Source organism: Medicago sativa, chromosome 4 (genome assembly GCF_051527215.1).
Source record: "Medicago sativa cultivar Bolivia chromosome 4, Bolivia_mono, whole genome shotgun sequence".
NCBI classification, from domain to species: domain Eukaryota; kingdom Viridiplantae; phylum Streptophyta; class Magnoliopsida; order Fabales; family Fabaceae; genus Medicago; species Medicago sativa.
In genome coordinates this window covers 15,632,484-15,657,543 of record NC_140752.1, presented here as the reverse complement: position 1 = coordinate 15,657,543, position 25,060 = coordinate 15,632,484, and the positions used below count along the sequence as shown (strand labels likewise).

Genomic DNA, 25,060 nt, shown 5'->3' with positions numbered 1-25,060 from the left:
TTTATGTTAAAGATGGTCATGGATATCATTTGCTTCATCACTAACTAACTATGTTTCTGTTTGTGTTGTTTTTGTTTGCTATTCAATCATGATTTTCTTATTTCTTTTTGAAACCAGTAAGATTATTGGTAATTTCTTTAGGTGAATATACTTGCTAATTTAATACCGCTATAGCTGTTGTTTTCTGTTTATGGTTTTTGACTCAAATAAGTGCTTATATCTAAGTTTGCTTGATTTTCTGGTTTTGTTGTATATACAAAGTATAAAGCCAATTGTTGGAGTTAAATTCTGCATTATAAGAATTCTGAATGTTACATCTAAGATGTTAAAAACTGATATAGTTTCTTAATCGTTAAATTACATTTTAGTTCTACTATTGTTCAAATCCAACTTAACTTAACCCTTTTTTTACGTCAATGTAGGCTAGAGTCTGTATTCAACAACACTACTACAATCAACACCGCAAAGAAATCAACTTCAACTCTCCTGGATTGCTTCTTTCTGATGAAGGAATTAACTATGTCACACACTTTGGCAAGGATGACATAGGGGTGTACATGGGTAATGGAATCAAAATTGCCAAAGAGTTTGGATTTTTGGTTCCAACCAAGATTAGGCTCGACTACGAGGGCATCAAAAACATGTATAAGCTGACACAACTAGGACCAATTTACATTCCAACTGTTTTCCCCGCACGAGTTAAACAAGAACCCATTGAGATCATTTCAGACGATGACACTGACACTGAACAAACAAATGGTGAGGATGAAGCAAGAACTAATAATCAAATTCAGCCAAATGCAGGTCCTGTCAACAATTTGCAAAGAACTAATGCGGTGCATTATCATCACTTTGAGAAGGATGTGACAACAGCTTTAGCCTCCATTGAAAAACAACAAGCCTTGGTACGTCAAAAACCATTCTTAATAAATCTAGCATCATCTACTATTGTAAAATAAATATGTCAATCTATTAAAAATAACAAATAACACATAGAATAAGACTATGGAAACTTACCACATATCCTCTGTTACATTAAATTCAGAAGGTGTTATAATTGTAATATATTAATGTCTCATAACATCAACCTTAAAGAAATAGTTTCTATTCAAGCAATGTGCCTTTACAGTTCCATTTTTGATTTCATATAGCATTTTTCAAATCAAATATCCAAAAAAGTCTTGAAAAGAAAGTATCTAAGGATGACTTTAGAAGATTTGGAAACACACAAGACATATAATTGCAAGGTTAGGACTGCTGGCAGAGGGAATGCTGAGAAAAATTTAGGTGGTGAATGGTTTAACTTCGTCGTAGACCGCGACTTACAAGAGGGTGATAGGTTGATATTTGATTTGGAGGATCCACCAACCAAAATGTATGTCAGACACATCCGTGGCCAATAAACAACAAAAGGTACTGATTACTTTTGAATGAAACATGTTTCTTTGGTGTTAGGATTGCAAATCTATTTGCTTATACATTATTCTGTCCTCTCTTTATTGCAACAGGAATCTCTCTCTGCTTATGCTAAAAATGATTTGGATCTCGCTGGGAGCTGCACTTCTGCAAATGTGTTAACAATGTACAATTTGTATAATATTTCGATGACTATGTGTTGAAACGATGGTTTGGATATAATAATCCAACCCTTTTTTTGGTAATCAAACTTAAATAGGTTTTTGACTATATCACAACATCTATATTTTGACTGCAGTACACTATATGTGCAATAACAATGGTTGATATGTTAGTTGCTATGTTAGTTCATTTCCATATTTGAGAAGGACAACAGTGTTCTATGATTTCAACAGTGTTCTATGTTAGTTCACTTTTAACCGTTAACAAATGCGATTGCCAACAAAATTATCCGAAAAAAAGCAATCCACCCCGTGCGAAGCACGGGTTGACAGCTAGTTTGTAGTAAAAAAGTCCCCACTCTTAACAAAGAATGAATCAATTTTTTGATCAATCTTTGCATTAAGTTAATGGTGGTTCTAAGCATTGAAATGGACGATTGCATGTTCAGATTAAACTTTTCTCTCCTAACTCCTAAGGCTTTATATTTATAGCTATTATCCAAGGAGGAAATTACATACAACCAATATAAAAAATAACCAACTGCTGAGTTGCCTTAAGATGCACGTAACAACAGGAATTTAAGTGAGCCAAGAGCTGTGTACCAAAGTTCAACCATAATGTTAATCTCAAACAATTTTTCTTAATCCTAATTTTAATCACAATTTTTTTTCCTTAACTCATCAAATTGGAACTGTAATTCGTTATACCCTAGATTCTAATAGGTACTTCAAACAAGGAACCTTTCATAAACTATAAACTAGTTAATACACAACTTTCTTGAAACAAGTCTTCCTGCAATCCTCTATTTGGAAATTGGACTTTGTGGAAGATAATTCATTACACTGTTATTAGTTTCATCATCTGCCACATGATTTTGTATGCAAATGTATGGAATCACTACAGAAGTCTTTGGATCAAAGGTCATATAGTTTTCTTGATATAGACAATCACCTCAGTATATCTCTCATTTTGTGTTTTTGCCTTTGCTATCATGTCACTGAGTTTGTCGCGGCAAACTCAGTGTGGATTCGAAGTGAATCTTTTTTACTTTTTTTCTCAGATGTCTAACTGTGTTACTCATGACGATTCAATTGCAGTTATTCATTCTTGGAGAAAGTTTGACAAATGAAAGAATTGAAGAAAATATTCATCATTGACTGAATTATTATACATCAAGTATTTATAGTAGGCTAAACGAACTAAGTAGCTTGTTGAGCAAGTTACCGATTGTAACTAACTGTTAACAATCTTCTAACAGTCACGTCTAACTTCTATAACAATCATCACTAAATCCTATAAAGCTAGTAAATCTGTTAGTTGAAGAAATTGGATACTCTGAACTCCAAGAAGAAAATTCAGTAATTATAGAAGTCCATTCACCACAACGAATGGCCAATACTGATATTGCTATTATGATGGAAAAAATAAGGACTTATCTTGACACGTTTCAGCAATTTTTTTTGAATCTTGTCAACATGATTTTGAACCATGTGAATGAATATGATGACTCTGAATTGATGTTGTGCTGCCCTACATGATCGATGAGCTGCCACCTGAATTGATCAACTACCTTCACGAAACTGCAAAGTTGATGGTGAGGGCTGGGTTTCAGGAAGATTAACATCAACAATGAACATCAAATGGTGAAATTTGTAGATACCGTGATTAAAAGATGGACCACTGCATCAGAAATTGCTCTTAAAATTATATTTCCCTGCTAAAAATGACTCTGTTATCACATCTTTTCGGGTTTCACCTCCTCCGCTGCTTGTTGTTTCAGAGGTTTTCCACGGAGCAATGTTTCAGCTTCTCAATTTTGCTGATGCAGATGCTGATGGAAGTCCTTCAATTTGGCGTTTATTCAAAATGATCGCAATCTTTGAGACATTGCACTATTCATCAGTGAACCAAGCGCCAGTTCCAATTCAAAACAGGTTAGGAGAAGCAATCAGTGACATTTTTCTTGAAACTGAATTATCTTATTTATCGTGTCCCAGCAGCTAAGAAAGTTGCTCCGTCTGATGGCCGACATCATCAAATGACGGTCCAAATCACAAGGTACATCACTTCTGCTTGTAGGTCAAGGCGTACGCTAGAACAAATTTTGCAGGAACCTTCATCATGTATAATTGAGTAGTACTGAAAGCTTCTTTGGAACATTTATTTGAACACGGATGTAAAATATCCAATTATAATTCAAATCGAGTCCAAATAGGATCCGTAAAAGATTTTATGTTTCATTAATTGTGCAAATTATTGAACATGGCATGTACATAAACCTCAAACCATACTGTCCTAAACCCTCCAACCTAGCACCAGGACAATAATTTTTTGGAGATTAGGCATGCACATTCACATCATACTATTTCAAGTTTCAACAATTAGCCATCATTTCACATTGTGCTGCTCATTGTTACAAATAAGTTGTTAAAGTAATCAAAGTTTACATGATACAGAAAATATAGATGTTAGAATAAAGGCAATAGAAGAGTTTAAAGCTTTATTATAAAATAACATACTCACAATGAAAAGCTGTATTGGAATTTAGAAGTGTAATTATCATTTCTGGTACCTGTTTATGATGACAAAAATGAAAACATATTTGGAGAGTTTTAAAATTGAAATACAACTTCCAAGTATTGCATGTATACATTTTATGAAGAAGTAACTATCACAAACACTATCTGAGCCTTACTAAATACTAACTAACTAACTGATTTTCTTCAAGTCCTCTGACAGAATCAACATCCTGTAATAAAAACGAACTGTTAAGATGATCTTGAATGTCGCATGTTCCATACTTGTCTTTCATTGAATATGTTTCAGAATTTGCTCCAAGTTCAGTCTTTGACAAGAAAGCCATAACAATGTAGCGAGTGGCCGTGGAGGTCATTGGACGAACCCCACCATCAGCCCAACAATCAAACTCCGCATCGGTGTAAGGATCCATGAAAGTGTCTCTAATTATTTCATCCAATCTATTCTTGATTTTCTTTCACTAATGAATCAAGAAACAAGGATTCAAATTAGGGAATTAGATCACACAGTGTCAAACAAGTCGAGGATTCTAAACAAACGCCTGGCCGAAGGGCTTCGATTTGCAAACGAATCAGCAAAACTCAGCAGTTCAACTGTTGCTCCATGACAAACCTTTGAGAAATAGAAATCAGATAATGCAGGCATTGAATCCGAGAAGACAGGATTTTAGAATCGACGCTCACTAGGAAATAGTACTTGAAGAGCAGTTTTAATCTATCTTCCAATCACGTAATCTTGAAATCCCATCTTTCCCAATCTTAAACATTTATTTATTAACAAGTCTTCCAACCATTCCTTACGATAACTGTTGTAAACCTCAAAGCACTCTTTCTCAAATCTAGCATCCACCTTCAATTTCGCAGTTTCACGAAGCTTATTGATTGTTTCGCAAAAGTGTATCAGTTATGAAGCTGTGGTCAGTAGTTATTTTCGTTCCATCAAACTTCACGTCAAAATTTAGAAATTCTACCGACCAATAAGCCTCGTGTACTAACTCTACCAGAAGATGGCACGCTTTACCATATAGCAGCTGGTACAAAGATAGTCCCAAATGAGCCTTGAAAGCTGTCCTATATGCCCATACAGTATCATCAAGTTTCTCCGGCCAGTACTTCAGAGAAGTGTTAACCGTATTTTCAATGATTTGCTTTATTTGCTTTAGTTGACGATTTGACACTTCGACTTGTCAACTAGTTTGAGGATGAGAAGGATTTGATATCCTGTGCTTAACATTATACTTAGACAAAAGTTGTTCGTATTAATTATTATTTTACAATCATTATAAGACTAACCTCTTGTTAACGAGTTAGCACCTCAAGTTTAAAGAAGTATTCAAAGCCGAAAAACTTAGTTCACAACACTTGAATGATTTTAAATATAATGGAATGGACAAGAAATATGATACTATACATAATTTGTGATTGTTTAATTGACAGTGAATTTGGCAAAATCATGGTAGTTATCTGATTTTGTTAAAACACAAAAGCCTAGCTCGTAACAAAATCATAGTCGCGCACAGGTTAATGACAAACTTAAACTCCGTACATGACTGGAGAAAAATGTCGTAACAGTTAAAGTGGACGCCCTAACTGAGGTTCCACTTGTGAGTGTGAGTTTCAATGATTGTTTGGCATTTTGTGTATTAAAAAACAAAACAAGTATATTTAAAGTAAATAGTAAAATATATGAAGACGAACATCACATGATACTAAAGTAAAGAATTAAAATCACCACCAAAAAAAGTAAAGAATTAATTAGTAAGTCACTTATGCAATATGCTAGGGTTATCCGGATTTTTCACTTTTTTTTTTGAGAGAACGGATTTTTCACTTATTCACTAAAGTCTAACCTTAAAGAAAAACTAAATAAGTAAATCATTCTAATTGAAGGCTTCTCCTCCGATGCCATCATCATCCTTGTTCCTGGTTTGATCACACATATCTTTGAAATGCTTAGCGGCAAGCTTCTCCTGCTCACAACGATCCCTTCTGCCACGAAACCCTCGACCAAAGAGAAGCCGAGCCTCGTCAGGGTTATCGTAAAGGATGTTTAGGTCCTCCAAGATGTCTTCGGTGTTTTCCCAATCGAAAGTAAATCGAAATTTCTCGCTAGGTTTAATAACACGCATCTTAGGTTTTTTCAAACCAAGCTTTTTCTGATGCTCACACTCCGCTAGGTTATTCTCTTTTTCTTTCATGGTTTGATCGTCAATTACTTGCTGTTAACGCTTGGCTTTGGTGGCGGTAGGTCGTCTCATGGAATTTGGAATTGAATTGGAAGATGGATTATTAGGTTTTGATAGAGTAGCAGACAAGTTATATACACTTACTTCTCTATCGAATTCAGAAACCGACTAATTTATTTCTCTCTACAATTAAAAATATTAATGGAAAATATCTTTGTTAAATTATTATTTTTTGAAAGAATCTTTGTTAAATTATTTATTAAATTAAATTTAAAATTCCTTTAAAAAAAGCTTATATTCTTAAGGGCAAAGTTTATATTCAACATGTCATATCGAAAAATATTCAACTACAATAGCAAATTAGTTTTTAAGTTCTCTATAATTACTAATTAGTGTGTAGATTTAAATTTTATCATATCGAAAAATATTCAACTAAAATAGCAGATTAGTTTTTAAGTTCTCTATAATTACTAACTAGTTTAGAGACCCGGCGTTGCCCGGGTTAGATATTAAATAAGTTTTATAAGTTTGTGTGCACGAATACACGTGTCAGTATATTAGATTGAATTTATTTAAATTTACAATTATAATAATATCATAAAAATAAATATAAATGATGAGATGAATGTCCAATGCAAGAATAAAAAGTGTAACAAAATCAATAATGAATTAGTCCAAGTGGTAAGAGTTTTGGGTCCATTTAAACATGTGGTCATAGGTTTGTTTCGTGGCTCATGCGTATGAGAGAGAAAAATCGATTGAAAGGGAAGAAAGTGGTTGAAATATATATATATATATATATATATATATATATATATATATATATATATATATCAAAGTATATGTATGAGAAATAATAAAATTGGTGTTTGGCAAACCTGAAGAAGGAAAAATATTAGATGAAAAGAAGGTTTGGGGTTTCTCCTTGTGCTCAAATATGTAAATATTTGATTAACAAAAATTTATTTATTTATAGTTAACATTTGCATTAGAATATGCTGCTAAAAGATAACATAATAACTAATTGAACCTTTTTTTCCCTCAAACATAAAAACTAATTGAATGATATAGTGCTAAAAGATTAGTAATAACTAATTGAAGTTTCTATTCCTAAAAACAAATAAACAAATTGGAGTCTTTTAATCATAAAATAAGATCGTATATGTAAACTTTGTTGAAAGTATTATGTGTAGTTTGTTGAGATATTTCTGCTACATAAAATATTAGAAATTCAATAAAAATTTAAAGAAAATATTGAGAATGAATGTGGAAGTGACACGTGGCATAAAAAACCTTACTTTATATATATACTATTGATTAGTGTGTAGATTTAAATTTAATATTAATAATATTAAAAAATACTCATTAAAAAATAATACTCCTCAGTTTCTTGTTAAATATCGTTTTAGAATATTAACACCAAATTAGCAAAGTGTGTTTTTGCACATTTACTTTCTATTATACCCTTATTTTAATCCACCAATGTATTCTTATTTTTTTCACACACTTTCTTTTTCCAATAAATTTAATAAGTTAATGTTATATTTCTCTCGTAACATACAACAATTGTTAGTTACTATATTTTTCTCTAACAAATTCCCATTTTTTTACACACTTTGTCTTTCTCTTATAACAAACAATTGTCAATTTTATGATAACAAGAAACAAATTTTGTGCAAAAAAAAAACTTTGTTTAAAAAAAAAACTAGATGATCAAGTATAAGTCACTATAAATATAATCAATAGGAAAAGGAAAATTATCATCGATACATTGTGACAAAATATTTTCAAAGGAGCAATTAGAGAGCAAAATAACGACTCTTATCATATCCATCATCTAAAGGCAAGTCCTCTTAACATATACGAGATAAAATATTTATTTTTGGATCATTGATTATTGAATCAAGTTGGCAAAACAAATTTTTGTTTCTCTTTTCACTATTTCATGTTCTCGATCTCTGGTCCATACTATTTAGGACATTGAGGTTTGTCCATTTTTTTGAAAGTTTGATGATTTCAATTTCATATATGGATCCTTTTCCAGTTTTATTTTTCTCCATATATGTTGTAGTTCTACAATTTGATGATGAATAACCAAAATATTTTACTTTCTCTTAAAAGAATCTCACATTCATGCATTGATAAAAAAAATTAAAATTCGAGCATTATTTGGTTAAAAATTAAAAAACTCATATGATTTAATTTTTTTAACCGAAGAATGCATGAATTTTAATGTTGTTGCGAAATATAGACCCTAAATATTGCTTGTTTAATGGAACATAAATTATTATGGTGTGGTTTAATTTGTTTATGAATATGTTGGGTGTTGAAATCCTACCAGAAAACGACGCTGGAAAAAGAGCATTCTTGTCTATAATTAAATTAAAAACAAATGCGAGTTCATGACCCTTTTATGTTTAGTAAAAAAAAAAACAGAAAACAATTTTTAAATTAAGTTTTGCTATTACCATAAATAAGTCACAAAATTTTATGATATATCACTACTTGTAATTTTTTTGATGAAAGTACTTATTAAAAGACCCGCTAACTCTAACCCAACACCTCTACAAAAAATCAAGTGGGTTCTACTAATAGTTTTTCATCAGTACATGAAGATAGGGTACTTGTATCGTTGATGGTGGGATCAACTTTTACCTATTTTATTTTTTATTTTAACTATAGAACTCGTTTGAGAGTAACTAGGTATCCAATTTTTTATTTTTTATTCTTTATTTTTAACTTTAAGTGTGATTGAAATATTATATTATCATTTATCATATTAATTATTAATTTTAAAAGCAGTTAATAGTGTTTGTAATTTAACAAAAGAAAAAGTAAGTCCTCCCCTCTCTTCTCCCTCTAAACCCTAGCTCCATCCAAATACATCCTTATATAAGTTTGGAAAGGAAACACTGCTGCAATTGAAATCACTTACTTATTTGTATTATCATCTCACGAATCGATCGTCCTTCAAAGTTTTGTTTTCGTTCTTGTGATTACCAGAAACAATGTTTCCTAGCAAGGTTGACGATCAAAAAGGCGCCGTTTCTCTCCGCTCACTCTCAGAGGAAACAACCGGTACCCTAATCAACTGCGGAAGCGATACACCTCACATGCTGTTGCTTCCCACTCTTCCATTCGATTTGGTGCCAGAGATTCTGTGTAGGCTTCCCGTCAAGCTTCTCCTTCAACTCCGATGTGTCTGCAAGTCTTGGAAATCTCTAATCTCCGATCCCATATTCACCAAAAAGCATCTTCGCATGTCAAAGACTTCCCAGCACCACCACCATGTCATAGTAAGCACCCACTCAAATCATCTATTTCTATGGGATTTCCCTATTCACTCTCTTTTCAGTGCGGCTGTATCAAATTCTAGGGTTACACATACCCAACTCAAGTGCCCTGAAATTTTGAACAATGTACAAGGTGCTGATATGCGTGTTTGCTCTTGCGACGGCATCCTTTGTTTCACAAGCATTCGTGAACGTTTGCCTCCTCTTTTGTGGAACCCGTCCACTAGAAAATTCAGTGTGGTTCCCCCTTTGGGAAATTCACGAAAAATAGTTCACCGTTCCTTATATAGTTTTGGATATGATCATGTCACTCATACTTATAACATCGTTTCTGTTTCTTCCTTTGGTGACAAAAATAATGAAGTTAATGTTTATACTTTGGGTTCCCATCTTTGGAGGACCATCGAGAACTTAGAATTTTCTGGGGCCATTAGTAAACCGGGAGTATTTTCGAATGGCACTATTAATTGGTTGACATATGATGCTTTGAGTAGTTCTTCGCACATCATTGTTTCTCTTGATTTGGAGAAGGAGTCATATCAAAAGCTTGTGCTGCCTAATGTGGGAGATGGTCGTTTGACCTTGGGGGTGTTGAAGGATTGTTTATGCATCTTTGCAACTGACGATATATTAGTGGTTGTTTGGATTATGAAGGGAAATGAAAATAAAAATCCATGGACTAAATTGTATAGTGTTCCGTACGTGAGAGAGCGGGGTTTCTATCCATATGCCAACGCTTTATATATTACACAGGATGGCCAATTGCTAATGTATTTTCAAGATATGATTATACTGAAGTTGGCTGTCTATGATTCCAAAAATGGTACTTTAAATATGCCCGAGTTTCAAAAAGTTCGTAGTTGGATGGACCCAGAAGTCTATATTGAAAGTTTAATATCACCTTGTTCTTGACGTTATTCCACTACAAAATTAGAGGTTAACTTCTATTAACATTATTTGTTTTATGCTTATTCTTATTATTGTCAACTTCATGGATCATTGTTAATTAATGGTCAATGCAATGTATAGCTTGAGAAAATTCTATGTTATTTCCATTTGTTTATTTAATTATTGTGGATTGATTTTCTAAGATTGAAGTTAAAATTTAGATATTATAAGCTACAGATATTTCTTAATGATTGCTTCAAATCTTGCACAATGCACATGGTTTATATTTAGTTTCTTTAAATATCTACCATGTCGATCTGATTGTAGATTTGTCTGTATATCGTATATAGTAGCTCCCCAACAGCAGATTATATATTCCTTTTCTTGCATTTTGTGCTACTTCAATAATTTCTGAGTAACTTATGAGAAATTTTTGTCAAATGTTGACTGCTCACTCATTATTATCCAATCCATAATTTTGATTATAAAACTACAAATGTCATTGTTTTGTGATGCCTAAAAATGAGGGCAATACCAATGGCTTGTATTGTAACAAAAAAAAAGAAAGAAGAATAGATAGGTATTTATTCTTGTATACAATTTGTTGCTTAAACTTAGTGGTTTGCAACAATTTTGTTTCATCTTAAGTTCTGGTTTTGGAAAAATCAAACAAAGGTTCAATTTTATTTCACCTATCCAACTTTGTTGGGATGTTTTACCTTCTTTCACTTGAAGACAACTTCTAAACTTGAAAAGAAAAAGTCAGAAGTTGATGCCAATAACACAAATGTAGTTAAGAATATGCTCAACTATGGATAATGTGATTAATTTACGGATCCAGTAACTTTAATACGGTCTCCTTTTTGGGACTGAATAGGAAAATTGGTCCTCGAAATTTTAAGGGTCGGTCAAATTAGTCTCTTGATTTTGCGAATTGGCAAAAACATATCAAAAATAGTAAAGTGCAAATAGTCCCCGAATTAACTCCTATTTGGAGATATACTCTAAGGGAGGTTTAGATTCAATCTGGACTCTTTTGAAAGGCATGTCACTTTGTTAGTGAACTATGCAACTGGGGAAGACATCTTGGTCTCGTTTTGTATTTAAACTAAAAATATGTATGACAAAATAGATTAACAAAATAGTTCTAATCAATCTCTTGAATTAGAACTCTCTCCTAAGGTCACAACCCTTAATCTCTTAAGTGAATTCGAAACCGTTGGAGGTTTTAAAAGTCAATTAATCCCTAAATCATAACTTAACAATTGTCTATCTCTAGCTTAATTAATTAAGTTAATCAAATTATCTAGGTTATATTCAAACGCTGGGGCTAGTAATCATTCAAGTTCTATGATCAATTCATACATTCAAGATGCTAGGGATAGTCAATCATAAACATATAAAAAACATTAAGATCAAGATAAACTGAATAAGACTAGATCTTCATTGATAATCAAGAGACTTCATACAAATTACATATATAGCTTACAAAGGATTCATCTTAGACTTATGAGTTTTGATGGTCTCCCACCTATTCTTCAGCTCTTTAGTTCCAAAAACGCCTTTTTTTCCTTTTATAGAATTAAGTTTTGTAACGTAAAAAATGTGCCCCAATTTTTAGAAATCGTGGCCCGATTTTTGTTGAATTAAAAAGCGCAAAATCTCCTCAAAATCTGGTCAAAATCGTGGCGCGATTTTTGATTTTTCTGGTCTCTTTGTTTTTGTCCTTTTCAGCTTCCGGCTGTCTAAAACTGCGAAAAAGTAGACTAAAACACATAAATACTAACTGAAAAACACCTTATGGCAGCATGTCATCATCCATTACGTTTAATGACAAACAGTGGGAGAGAGATTTGCATGGAAGTTCAAAGTCCTTACAACACAAGAAGCTGAAAACACATCTGGTATGTAGGCAGTGAGATTTTTATACTCAAATTGATTGCCTCAATGATAGTGGTCATTATCATTAAACATGTCGGTATTGTTCCATAAATCTTATTAATGGAAAGATTAAGCACCTGAATGTCTGAAGCATTGCAGAGGGAATGAAGGATGCTTTGAGAGATTGAAAAACTGTAAAAGACATGTAATTACCAATATCTTGTGGGATAGCAGAAAAGTTGCATTTATTAGGAACCTTTTCCTATAATAATAAGATCTTTGCATGCAAAACGTGTCTATTTTTTAATTGCAAAACGTTTCCTAATAATAACATCTTTGAAGGAAAAACATTTCCCAATAATTCCAAGTATTTAACCATCGTAGGAGTCTAGGAGATGGAAAGCATGCATATAGTCCTATTTCATGTGCTACCTTTCTTATCATGTCAATAAGTTTATCGCTGCAAACTCAGTGTGGATTCGAAGTGGATCTTCTTTACTTTTTACTCGGATGTCTAACTGTGATACTCGTGAAGATTAAATTTCAGTTTTTCATTATTGAAGCATGTTTGAGTATTCTCTTATCATTCAAGATCAAAGTTCAGTAATTATTACTGAACTTATTTCATGCATGTGGGACTTGAGTTTTTGAAGCATTTGCCGCAACAAACTAGCCAAAGCCAATACTGATATTACTAATATGATGGAAAAAATAAGGACTTAACTTAAAAATGCTTGAGCAGAAAACATTGATACTAATGCTTTTGAAGCATTTGAATAAATATGACGACTTAGAATTGATGTTGTCTGGCCCTAACTTCATGATCGATGAGCTTCCACCTGCCTTCACGAAACTGCAAAGTTGATGGTGAGGGCTGTCTTTCAGGAAGAGTATTTTAGAAATGTTTGGAGGACTGTCTAATAAATAGATTATTAACATCAAAAGGTGAAATAAATGGATCACAACATCAGAAATCGCTCTTAAAATTCTATTTCCCTTTAAACAACGCCTCTGTGATCACATCTTTCTGCGTTTCAGAGGTTTTCCATGAAGAAATTTTCAGCTTCTGAATTTTGCTGATGCAGTTTCTAATTACAGCCCTTCAATTTGGCCTTTATTCAAAATGAACGCAATCTTTGAGACATTGCATTATCTGATATGGAAACTCCAATTAGTGCTGATTCATCAAACTGAATCATCTAACTTATTGTGTCCCAGCAGCTAAGAAATTTGCTCCGTCTAATGGGCGACATCATCCAATGATGGTCCAAATCACAAGCTACCTCACTTCTGCTTGTAGGTTAATCCCTACACTAGAACAAATTTTGCAGGAACATTCATGTATAATTGAGTAGTACTGATGTATAATTGAGTAGTACTGAAAGCTTCTTTGGAACATTTATTTGAACACGAACGTAAAATATCCAATTACACTTCAAATTGAGTCCAAATAGGATTAGTAAAAGATTATATGTTTCATTAATTGTGCAAATTATTGAACATGACGTGTACATAAACCTCAAACCATAATGTCCTCAAACCATGACGTGTACAATAATTTTCCTGGAGATTAGGCATGAACATTCACATCATAGTAACACAGCGGCTGAAATCATCTTTGCGTTGCTGCAAGAACTGTCATGCGTTCAAACTGAGTTGTTTGCAACGGTTCTTTGGAGTTTGTGGAAGAGCCGTAATTTGAGGTTGTGGCAGAATGGTACGGAAACAAGCCAAACCATATTAGAGCGCGCAAGGCAGCTGCTCTTCAATTGGAAGGATGCGAATAGGAAACAGCAGCAAGGCAGCATAGCTGTTCAGTATCACAGCAGCATAGCTGTTCAGCAGCACAGCAGCACGGTTGCTACATCAGCTGGTCTGAATTCAGCTGTACAGCTGTTAACAGATGTGAACAGTGCTGTGCAATCTACTCCGGTTAAATGGCAGAAACCGGCGCATGGTAGGTTAAAGTGTAACGTCGATGCGTCGTTCTCGGATGATTTAAACTGTGTTGGTTTTGGTTTTTGCATTCGTGATGATGGTGGAAATTTTATACGAGCAAAAACGATGTGGTCGAATCCGGTTTGCTCAACAGATGTTGGAGAAGCTATGGGACTCTCACATGCTATCCAATGGGTACATGAACTACAACTAACAAATGTGGATTTTGAATTGGATGCCAAGAAGGTTGTAGATTATTTTAATAGAGGAAACAATGATATAACCGAGTTTGGAGCAATAGTGGAGGAGTGTAGAAGAAGTTGTAATCTTTACTTTGAAAACTCTAAGGTAGAGTTTAGTCGGAGACAAGCGAATGAGGTCGCTCACACTTTAGCTCGAGAGGCCACTTTCTTAGCTAGTCCCCATATCTTTAATGTTGCACCTCTTTGTATTTCGACTTTGATTATTAATGAAAAGCTATAAGCTATTTTCCCTAAAAAAAAATTCACATCATAGTATTTCAACTTTCAACAAGTATCCATCATTTCACATTGTGCTGCTCATTGTTACAAATAAGTTGTTAAAGTCATCAAAGCTTACATGATACAGACAATAAAGATGTTACAAGAAAATGCAATAGAAGAGTTTGAAGCTTTATTATAATATAATATACTCACATTAAAATTTGTATTGGAAGGGGCTTAATTATTATTTATGGTACCTGTTTGTGATGATAAAAAGGAAACCATAGTTGAGAGTTTAATTGAGATGCAACTTCCAACTTCCAAGTATTCTATTTACACATTTTATCATATATTCCGAAGACTAACCGACCCTTAAAAAATACTGACTAATTAACTAACTGATTCTGACATGGTCTTCTAACGGAATCAATATCCTGTAATAAAAAACGAATGGTTGAGATGATCTTGAATGTCAAACATTCCATACTCAATATACTCGTCTGCTTTTTTACCAACACCTTCCTCAAACATACCAATGAAGTTTTCATATGCTGCCAACAAAATGTTTTCTGTGGAAATTATCATTTGTTTCCTTAGTTGCTCATCAAAAACACGCCACGTAGACTGAATTCCACACATCTCCTTAAACTTCCGATTGAAAAGATTGAGTTTGTCTTTCATTGAATATGTTTCCGAATTAGGCGCCAAGGACTCCTTCATATCCATTTTCAAACAATTTATCACCTTATTCCAAGAACTTTGACAATAGAGTTCAAAGTATTACTCCGTGTTTATACAAAACCTATCATCCCAAAAGGTTTCCAACCTGCTCTTAACCTGACATAGATTAGTCATCATGAAAAAATAGTGTAAAGCGGGGTTTCATAAATTTGTGACCTAGCTTCCAATTTTCTCTCAAACTGTTTCATTATCAACTCCATTTGTGAAAAGAATAAAGATGTTTCCACTCCATCAACTAAAACCAAGGGCTTTTGTCATTAAATTTGCTCGATGTTATGTCTTGACCAGAAAGCCATAATGATGTAGTCAATGGACGCACAAGTAATTGGATGAACCCCACCATCAGCCCAACAATCAAGCTCTGCATCCGCTGTAAGGAATATCATATTCTCAAAATCCATGAAAATGTCTCTATTTATTTCAGCCAATCTATTCTTGATTTTTATTGCTTCATTCACCAATGAGTTAAAAAACAACGATTCAAATTCGAGAATTAGATCACACAAAGTCTCAAGCAAGTCAAGGATTTTAAATAAATACGAGACTGAATGGCTTTGATTTGCAAACAAATCAGCAAAATTCAGTAGTTGATTCGTCGTTCCACGACAAACCTCTGAGAAATAAAGATCAGATAATGCAGGCATTGATTCCGAGAAGACATGATTTTAGGGTTGATGCTCACTAGGAAATAGTACTTTAAAGCAACCTCTGAAGTTTTCAGACATCCTCCAATCACGTAATCTTGTAATCCCATCTTTTCCTATCTTAGACATTTATTTATTAACAAGTCTTCCAACAATTCCTTATGGTAGCTGTCGTAAACCTCACCACTCTTTCTCAAATCCAGCACCCACCATCAATTTCGCAGTTTCATGGTTATTGATTGTTTCACGAAAGCACATCAGTTATGAAGCTGTGGTCAATAGTTATTTTCCTTCCATCCAACTCCATGTTAAAAAAATTTACACCAATTATGGGGCCTAATTCATCTTTACAAAACCGACTTACAAGGTGAGGAGTGCCTCCTCTCTATAAACTCTTCTCAGGAATCATATCTATCCGATGTGGGACTAAATCCAGTGAGTGTTGGCTGCTAACACACCCCCTCACACTTCATCCTGGCCCAAATGGGTCTGAAGCGTGGACGATGCAGGAAGCCTAACAATAGATCTCGATAGGCTCTGATATCATGTCACATATTGGCTTTGATGCCTTTCTCATTGTTATTCCTTGTGTATATATACAGGTTATAAGGCTATCCAAGTAATCATGGTAAATTACATTTAATTTAATGAGAACAAATCAAGAGAGCAAACTAATAAATATAATGAAGAGAGCAAATCAACTACTTACTCACATCAACTTGAACCTATTTAGTGACATAGTCAACATATACAATATATATTGGTTGGAGTAGGAAAACTGAAAAGGACCCTTGAAATCGATCCCTTAACAATCGAAGGGTTCAACTGCGCAAGTATCCCATTTAATGTCATTTCATTTCATTTCTCTTAGCTATTCCTCCAATTCTCTGACACTGGTCACAGTGTCTGACGAAGTCTGCTCAATCCTAGAATAAGGTAGGTAAGAGGAAACTGCTTTGCAAAAATTTTGCTGTCGTCCTATCTCCACTATGATGTCCTCTATAAGGGGACTCCTCGTTGGCTTAAAAGGTAAAATAAACAATTTTTTCTAGTATTGATAGCATAATATAGACACAACCATTTTTGTGCTGATTGAGAATTGAATTTTGACGTGCGTGAATTGTTCTTCTAGGAAGTGGATTGTATCTTATCTGATTATATTTGGAAGTAAATACAAATACCATACATTAATCAATCTTTACTTAAAAAAATCAATCCTTTATCTCGAAAACTTAGTTCATTAAAAAATATTGAAGAGGAAAGTTGTTAGTATTATAATTAGTGTGTGTTTAGTTCATTAAAATTATTTGTATGCGTTTGGTTCTGCGGTGTTACTCAATATTACTTTACAACCGTTATAAGTCTAAACTCATGCTAATAAGTTAGGACCTCAAGTGAAAAGAAGTTTCCAAATCTGAAAAACATAGTTCAAAACACTTGAATTAATTGAAGAAACAATGAGTGTTTGATCCTCAAGACATTTGGCGGAGGCAACTGAGATTTGGAAACTGTTATGTGTTAAAATCTGAAAATTAAAAATCACTGTGGTATTAACTTTGACAGAGAAATAACTGAGATAGTGACTACAAAGGGAAGGCAAACTAGCACGTAAAAAAAAAATAAAAAAATACATAGGTAAAAAATTAATTAGTAAGTTCACATGAACATAGCTCAATTGACCTTATATGCTAGGGCTATCCGGATTTTTCACTTATTCACTATGTTCTAACTTCTAACCACAAAGTTACTTGACCTAAAAAAAATATTGAAATTAATTAGGAGAAATAATAAAACAAGGTTCTTGTATCAGTACTCCTAAAAAAAGATCTAAATAAACAATGAAACTTCTTCTCCGATGCTATCTTCATTGTTCCTTATTTGATCATGCATCTCTTTGATATTCTTGGCGGCAAGCCTCGTGAGAGTTATGGTAAAGGATGTTTATGTCCTCCATGATGTCTTCAGTTTCTATTTCCTCCAAGATGTCTTCAGTTTCTTCCCATTCAAAAGTAAATCGAAATTTCTCACTAGGTTTAATAACACACATCTTAGGTTTTTTCGAACCTACCTTTTTCTCACACTCCGCTAGGTTGTTCTCTTCTTCCTCTTCTTCCTCGAAGATGTCTTCTTCCTCCATGATGTCTTCTTCCTCCAAGATGTCTTCAGTGTCTTCCCATTCGAATGTAAATCGAAATTTCTCACTAGGGTTGATAACACTCATCTTAGGTTTTTTCGAACCTTGCTTTTTCTCCTGCTCACACTCCCCTAGGTTGTTCTCTTCTTCCTCTTCTTCCTCGAAGATGTCTTCTTCGTCCATGATGTCTTCTTCCTCCTCCAAGATGTCTTCAGTGTCTTCCCATTCGAACGTAAATTGAAATTTCTCACTAGGCTTGATTACACGCATCTTAGGTTTTTTCAAACCTTGCTTTTTCTGATACTCACACTCCGCTAGGTTATTCTCTTTTTCTTCTTCCATGTTGTTGCGATTGTGATGATTGTTGATTTCATTGTCAAGTAGTGCTTGCTGTTCACGCTTGGCTTTGATGGCGGTAGGTCGTCTCATGGTTTTCGATTGAAAGATGGAATATTATGTTTTGATTGAGTAGCAGACAAGTTATATATACTTCTTTAGCACCGACTAACTTATTTGTTTCTAGTTTGAAAAAAAGATTATATTTTTTTTTTTAGGAAAGAAAAAAGATTATATTCTTAAGGACAAGTTTGTTACAGAAAAATATTTGACAAAAATAGGCTATTAGTTTTATATATTTCCCTGTAGCCGACTAATTTGTTTGTTTCTACTTTAAGGGAAAATATCTTATTAAATTAAATTAAAAATTCGTGTTAAAAAGATTAGGTTCTTAAGGACAAGTTTGTTATAGAAAAAAATTCAACTGAAATAGGGTTTCGTTTTTAAGTTCTCGTAGATTTAAATTTAATATTAATAATCTTGAAAAGTAATTGAATTTCAAAAGATAAATTTATGTTAAAAAAAATAAAGATAAATTTGTCCAGAAAAAGGTTCAAAAATAATTATTGATATTTTTTTTTTGACAAGCAAAATAATTATTGATATGTTAGTTAATATTTTTTTTTTTGAATTATATAATGGTGTATATAAATAATTATATCTATATCTATACTATATATAAAGAAAACTACCCCTTTCAGCACTTTTGGGTTGGATTTTTCTTTTCAAAAATATCCTTAATTTTAAATACAAATAACAAATAGATAAGAATAAATTTATATATTAAAAGAAATGTAACAAACACAGTATGAATATATATCTATACTATATATAAAGAAAACTACCCCTTTCGGTACTTTTTGTGTTGGATTTTTCTTTCCAAAAATGCCCTCAATTTTTTCAATACAAATAATACATTGATGGACTTTATTAAAAAAAAAAGGGTCTTGCTAACCAATGTCATCAGGGTAATGGTTAAGGAATCTACAAAAAGAAATTTTGTCTTGAAAAATATAAGATTTTACTTTTTATCAAATAATGATTACACAACTTTTTCATAAAAACTTACTTGTTTTGGATGCTTAACCAATGCCCTTGGGGCACTAGTTAGCATTCTCCAAAAAAGAAATCATTAGTGGACTAAATTGATTACCTAAAAACAAATTTGAAGACGAAAATGACGAATAAACACGACACTTGTGGATAGGTTTGAAATATCAATACACTTAGGAATTATAATGACAACGTCTCACACACATTTAGTGACCAAAATAGCTATTTATCCAAAAAATAACCAACTATTGAGATTCCTTGAGATGCAAGTAACAACAGCTAATTAAAGTGAGACCAAGAATTGAGTAGCAAAATTCATCATTGATTATAATTTAAAACCATTTTTCTTACCACTAATTTCAATCTCAATTTTTTCCCTTAACTCATCAAATTGGAATTCGAGTTCATTAAATTTTTTCCTTAACAGGCAAGTGTAAAAGTAAATGACATTAGCCTACCTATCAAAAACTTGTTTACAGGAACACACAACTTTCTTGAAACAATTCATTTCATATTGATACCACACATTGAACATAGTGACCATACAAACGAGTCTCGACACTACATCTTCAGCAAAAATCTTATGGTATTAGGCACACAATACAAAGTAAATCTCAAAAGACACAGGGGACAAAAACTAGCCAACGTTGAAGTCCTTTCGTCACAACAACTAACCAATATTGTTATGGCTATTATGATGAAAACCAAATACGGACTTGTTTTAACACGTTTCAACAGAAAAAACTGAATCTTGTTGACATGTTTTTGAAGCATGTGAATGAATATGATGAATCTGAATCGATGTTGTCCGGACCTAACTTCATGATCGATGAGCTTCCGCATGAATCGATTAACCACCTTCATGAAACCGCGAAGTTGATGGTAAGGGCTGGGTTTGAGGAAGAGTTTTCTAATTATACATCAATTGTAGCAGGAAATGCTTAGAGGAGTGTCTAATAAATAGATCATTGAGCTTGCAGAAGATTTAACATCAAGAATGACCATCATAGGGTGAAATATGTAGAAACTGTGATTAAAAGATGGATCACACTATCAGAAATTGCTCTTAAAATTTTATTTCCCTTCGAACAACAACTCATTGATCAGGTCTCTTCCGGTTTCACCTCCTCCACTAATCGTTTCGCAGAAGTTTTTTCAGCTTCTGAATTTCATGGATGTAGTTGCAGATGCAAGCCCTTCAATTTGGCCCTTACTCAAAAAGATTACAATCTTTGAGAGTGCATGTTATCTGATACCGAAATTACTTTTCTTGAAACTGAATTACTTTAATTTTTCGTGTCCTAGTAGCTAAGCAACTCGCTGCGTCTGATGGCCTACATCATCCAATGACAGTCCAGGTCATGAGTTACCCCGCTTTTGCTTGTAGGTCACACCACACGCAAGATTTGAATGTGAACATAAAATTTCCAATTATCATTCAAATCAAGTCCAAATAGAACCGGCAATAGATGTTATGTTTCAGTAATTGTGAAAATTATTGAACAGCTTGTGTACATTATTCTCAAACCATATTGTCCTAGACCTTCAGGGTACTAATTTTCTTAGAGATTAGGCATGCACATTCACATCATACTGTTTCAACTTTCAATAATTAGCCATCATTTCACATTGTGTTGCTCAATGTTACAAATAAGTTGTTAAAGCCATCAAAGTGTACATGATACAGAACATATAGATTACAAGAAAGGCAATGGAAGAGTTTGAAGCTTTATTATAACATAATATACTCACCATGCAAATTTGTATTGGAAGTGTCTTAATTATCATTTCTGGTATGTTGGAGAGTGTTAAAATTGATATACAACTTCCAACTTCCAAGTATTCGATCTATTCATTTTATCAAGCAGTAACTATCACGAACACTAACCGACCCTTACCAAATACCAGCTAACTAACTAACTAACTGATTTTCATCTGGTCCTCTGACCCTGCAATAAAAATGAACTGTTGAGATGATCTTGAATGTCAGACATTCCATACTCGATATACTCGTCTGCATTTTTACCAACAACATCCTCAAACATACCAATGAATTTTTCATATATTGGCAACAAAATGCTTTCTATGGAAGTTATTATTTGTTTCCTTAGTTTCTCATCAAAAACATGCCATGTAGAATGAGTTCCACACATCTCCCTAAACCTCTGATTGAACAGATTGAGTTTGTCTATCATTGAATATGTTTCAGAATTACGCGCCAGGGACTCGTTCATATCCATTTTCAAACAGTTTATCACCTTATTCCAAGAGCTTTGACAATAGAGTTCAAAGTATTGCTCTGTGTTTATACAGAATCTATCATCCCAAAAGGTTTCCAATCTGCTCTTAACAAGACATAGATTATTCATCATGAAAAAATAGCGCAAAGCGGGGTCTTCATAAATTTGTGACTTAGCTTCCAATTTTCTTTCAAACTGTTCCATTATCAACTCCATTTGCGAAAAGAATAAAGATGTTTCCGCTCCATCAGCAACAACCAAGGGATATTGTCGTAAAATTTGCTCCAAATTCTGTCTAGACCAGAAGGCCATAACGATGTAGTCAGTGGCCGCACAAGTCATTGGATGAACACCACCATCAGCCCAACAATCAAAATCCGCATCCGCTCTATGGAGTATCATATTCCCAAAATCCATGAAAATGTCTTTACTTATTTCAGCCAATCTATTCTTGGTTTTTATTGCTTCATTCACCAATGAGTCAAGAAACAATGATTCAAATTCGGGAATTAGATCACAGAGTCTCAAATAAGTCGATGATTTTGAACAAACGCCAAGCTGAAGGGCTTTGATTTGCAAACGAATCAGCAAAACTCAGTAGTTCAATCGTAACTTCACGACAAACCTCAGAGAAATAGAGATCACATGATGCAACAGATGTTGAACCCGAAAAGACACGATTGTAGAGTCGACGTTCACTTGGAAATAGTACTCTAAGTGCAACCTCTGAAGTTTTTATCCATCTTCCAATAACGTAATCTTGAAATCCCATCTTTCCCAATCTTAAACATTTATTTATTAACAAGTCTTCCAACCATTCCTTACGATAACTGTTGTAAACCTCAAAGCACTCTTTCTCAAATCCAGCATCCACCATCAATTTCGCTGTTTCATGAAGGTGATTGATCGTTTCATGCGAAAGTGCATCAGTTATGAAGTTGTGGTCAGTCACTACCAATTTATAGTTTCCTTTCACCTTTTCCAAAACCATCTCGGCAATGTTCGAATTGTTTTGATTAAGCTCTTTCATACAAGTTCGAAACTGTTGCAACAACAATTCTAAACTTGTACGAAAGTGCTGCAAAACGCAACCACTATTGATATTTTCTCGTTGTTGTAAATCAACTTGAATAATTACTCGTTCTTCTTCGAGTTCAAGACACTGAGTTTCTTGTGTAACATTTAATAAAGAGAACGAAGAACGAAGAATAATAAGACAATAGCTGTAACAAACTCCAACAATAGCTAACAAATAATTAATCTTTGCGAGTTGCACAATCAAACATCCTAGATAAAAATACATAAAATCCACTTCAAATCCGCACTCAATTTGCCTTGATAAACACAGTGACGTGAGAGCCAAGGAAGCACATGAAATCAAACTATATGCATCTGGTTTTCCACTTAAAACTTTATCAGAGAAAAATGAATAGACAGAAGTAATTGTCAATACCAAAAATGCTATATGAGCTTTGAAACGATGACTTCTCGAGTCTTGCCATGTTCTTGCAAACAAAATCATTAGACAAATGATGAAACTGAAAATGATGTAAAGAGATATCTTCAAAATGTTCCACTCTCCAAATAGATGAGTGAAAGAAGAGCTGATAGCATAACAAAGCAAGCCAACAATGGATGAAGTAAAACCTACAAATCTCCATACCTTTATCTTCATCATCTGATTCTCTAAATTTGAATGAAGTATGGTTGTCATGAAATTTTTGAACCGTGTAATAATTAGACCATATACAACCATTGGATGGTGGCCACCAATTATTTTTCATGAAGTTTCATTTGTTTTTAGTGCAATCATTGAAGTTAAATTTTAAAAGTATTTTTGCCTATCCACAAGTTTTATGGATAAATGTTGTTCCAACCAAGTGGTCACACCAAGTTATATAAAGGACAAATTTTATGGGCTGAAACGGTTCAGGTTTTGTTGAAAAACTAAGATATATAATTATATATTCTTCTCCTTATTGAATAAGTCGGCTATCTCACCATATTACCGTTATACTTCCTCCTATCACTATTATAAGCAAAACTTCAATTTTTAAATGCTAATGTATTTAGTCTTTATTATATAATAGATACATTAATTATTCAATATACAAAGTGATATTTACTTTTTCTATACATAGGTTTCAAAAGCAACATCCAATATTTAAGGTTGTATATTCTCCAAAAAATTTCATGTTCAGTATCTTTATCAAGGATCGATATAGGCCCTCTATATATTGTAAATTCACATAGTATGGATTTAGATCCAACATATTAAATTTGTGATGCATTAATTAATTTTGATTGTTCAATCTCAAATTAATGATGTAAGCTACTCTCTTCTTTCCTGTATCTAAACACCCTTTGTATTTTTTACATTTATTAAGAAAAGTTGTTAGTTCAATTAATATGTCCATTTTGTATGTTAATATTACCAAATTGTCCTTTGTTTGTATGTGTATTAAATTTGCTTTTTCATATTTCAAGACAAGTTAATAGTATTAATTAGGGGAATATTTAGGGAAAAAAATAATAAATGCATCTAGTAATTTAAAAAGTGGTTTATATTTAGAGACAAATCTTTAATCAAAAGGGTGCTTAGATATAAGGATAGAGGTAATATTAAAATAAAGTCTATATCTCTATATATAAGAATTTATTTGTGATGTCAAATTGATAAATGTTTACATGGTATGAACTGGACTATGAGGTAGCTATGTTGAAAGAATTGGCAAACCTTTTGGGCTTTATTACACTTTTTCTCAATTAGACAAATAATATTTAAATTATTACAAAATAATAAGACTACTAAACCTTTTTTCACTAATAAATCTTTATTTTTTTAATTAACTCGAGAATTTATAAGGTTTGACATAAAATAATGTACTCAACACTCAGAAAGATCAGCTGGTGGAGGAGGCACCATGGTTCCAAGAGTAGGCCCATTCTCAACCTCAAAAGCCAATGCTAACCCCCATGGCATTTGTATGTTGGTATTTATTTTTATCAATTGTTGATTGTATACGGTATTATGTGATGTTTTGCATATTCTTTTCATTTGTTTTACACTATTACATGTTTTCGAAACTCATCCTCTCGTTGTTTGTGTTGGTCTAACTTGACATGCTTTTGCGAAATCGCAGTTTC

General features: G+C 33.1%; 2 protein-coding genes, 1 long non-coding RNA gene and 5 pseudogenes across 3 annotated transcripts; 4 read left to right on the top strand and 4 right to left on the bottom strand.

Moving 5' to 3' along the window:
* The first annotated feature begins 1,149 nt into the window (after positions 1-1,149).
* On the top strand, positions 1,150-1,750 carry LOC146926693 (uncharacterized). The gene is made up of 2 exons (XR_015005473.1): positions 1,150-1,413; positions 1,509-1,750. It is a non-coding gene; the product is annotated as an uncharacterized LOC146926693 (long non-coding RNA).
* Positions 1,751-2,136: 386 nt separating this feature from the next.
* On the top strand, positions 2,137-3,715 carry LOC146926692 (exocyst complex component EXO70B1-like; annotated as a pseudogene).
* A 564-nt stretch (positions 3,716-4,279) lies between these two features.
* On the bottom strand, positions 4,280-5,208 carry LOC146926691 (exocyst complex component EXO70B1-like; annotated as a pseudogene).
* A 787-nt stretch (positions 5,209-5,995) lies between these two features.
* On the bottom strand, positions 5,996-6,313 carry LOC146926690 (DEAD-box ATP-dependent RNA helicase 21 pseudogene; annotated as a pseudogene).
* Positions 6,314-8,780: 2,467 nt separating this feature from the next.
* On the top strand, positions 8,781-11,089 carry LOC146926689 (F-box/kelch-repeat protein At3g23880-like). The gene has a single exon (XM_085700188.1). The coding sequence runs from the start codon at positions 9,310-9,312 to the stop codon at positions 10,504-10,506; it is 1,197 nt and encodes a 398-aa protein (XP_085556314.1). The 5' UTR covers positions 8,781-9,309; the 3' UTR covers positions 10,507-11,089.
* A 2,816-nt stretch (positions 11,090-13,905) lies between these two features.
* LOC146926688 (uncharacterized) lies at positions 13,906-14,784 on the top strand. Its single transcript, XM_085706951.1, has one exon. The coding sequence runs from the start codon at positions 13,906-13,908 to the stop codon at positions 14,782-14,784; it is 879 nt and encodes a 292-aa protein (XP_085563077.1).
* A 407-nt stretch (positions 14,785-15,191) lies between these two features.
* Positions 15,192-16,457, bottom strand: LOC146926687 (exocyst complex component EXO70B1-like; annotated as a pseudogene).
* Positions 16,458-21,269: 4,812 nt separating this feature from the next.
* Positions 21,270-23,749, bottom strand: LOC146926686 (exocyst complex component EXO70B1-like; annotated as a pseudogene).
* Between the last annotated feature and the right edge of the window lie 1,311 nt (positions 23,750-25,060).

What these genes read in the sequence shown, in the direction of transcription:
- LOC146926689 (XM_085700188.1), top strand. Translation starts at nt 9,310, where the DNA reads ATGTTTCCTAGCAAGGTTGACGATCAAAAAGGCGCCGTTTCTCTCCGC.
- LOC146926688 (XM_085706951.1), top strand. Translation starts at nt 13,906, where the DNA reads ATGACGTGTACAATAATTTTCCTGGAGATTAGGCATGAACATTCACAT.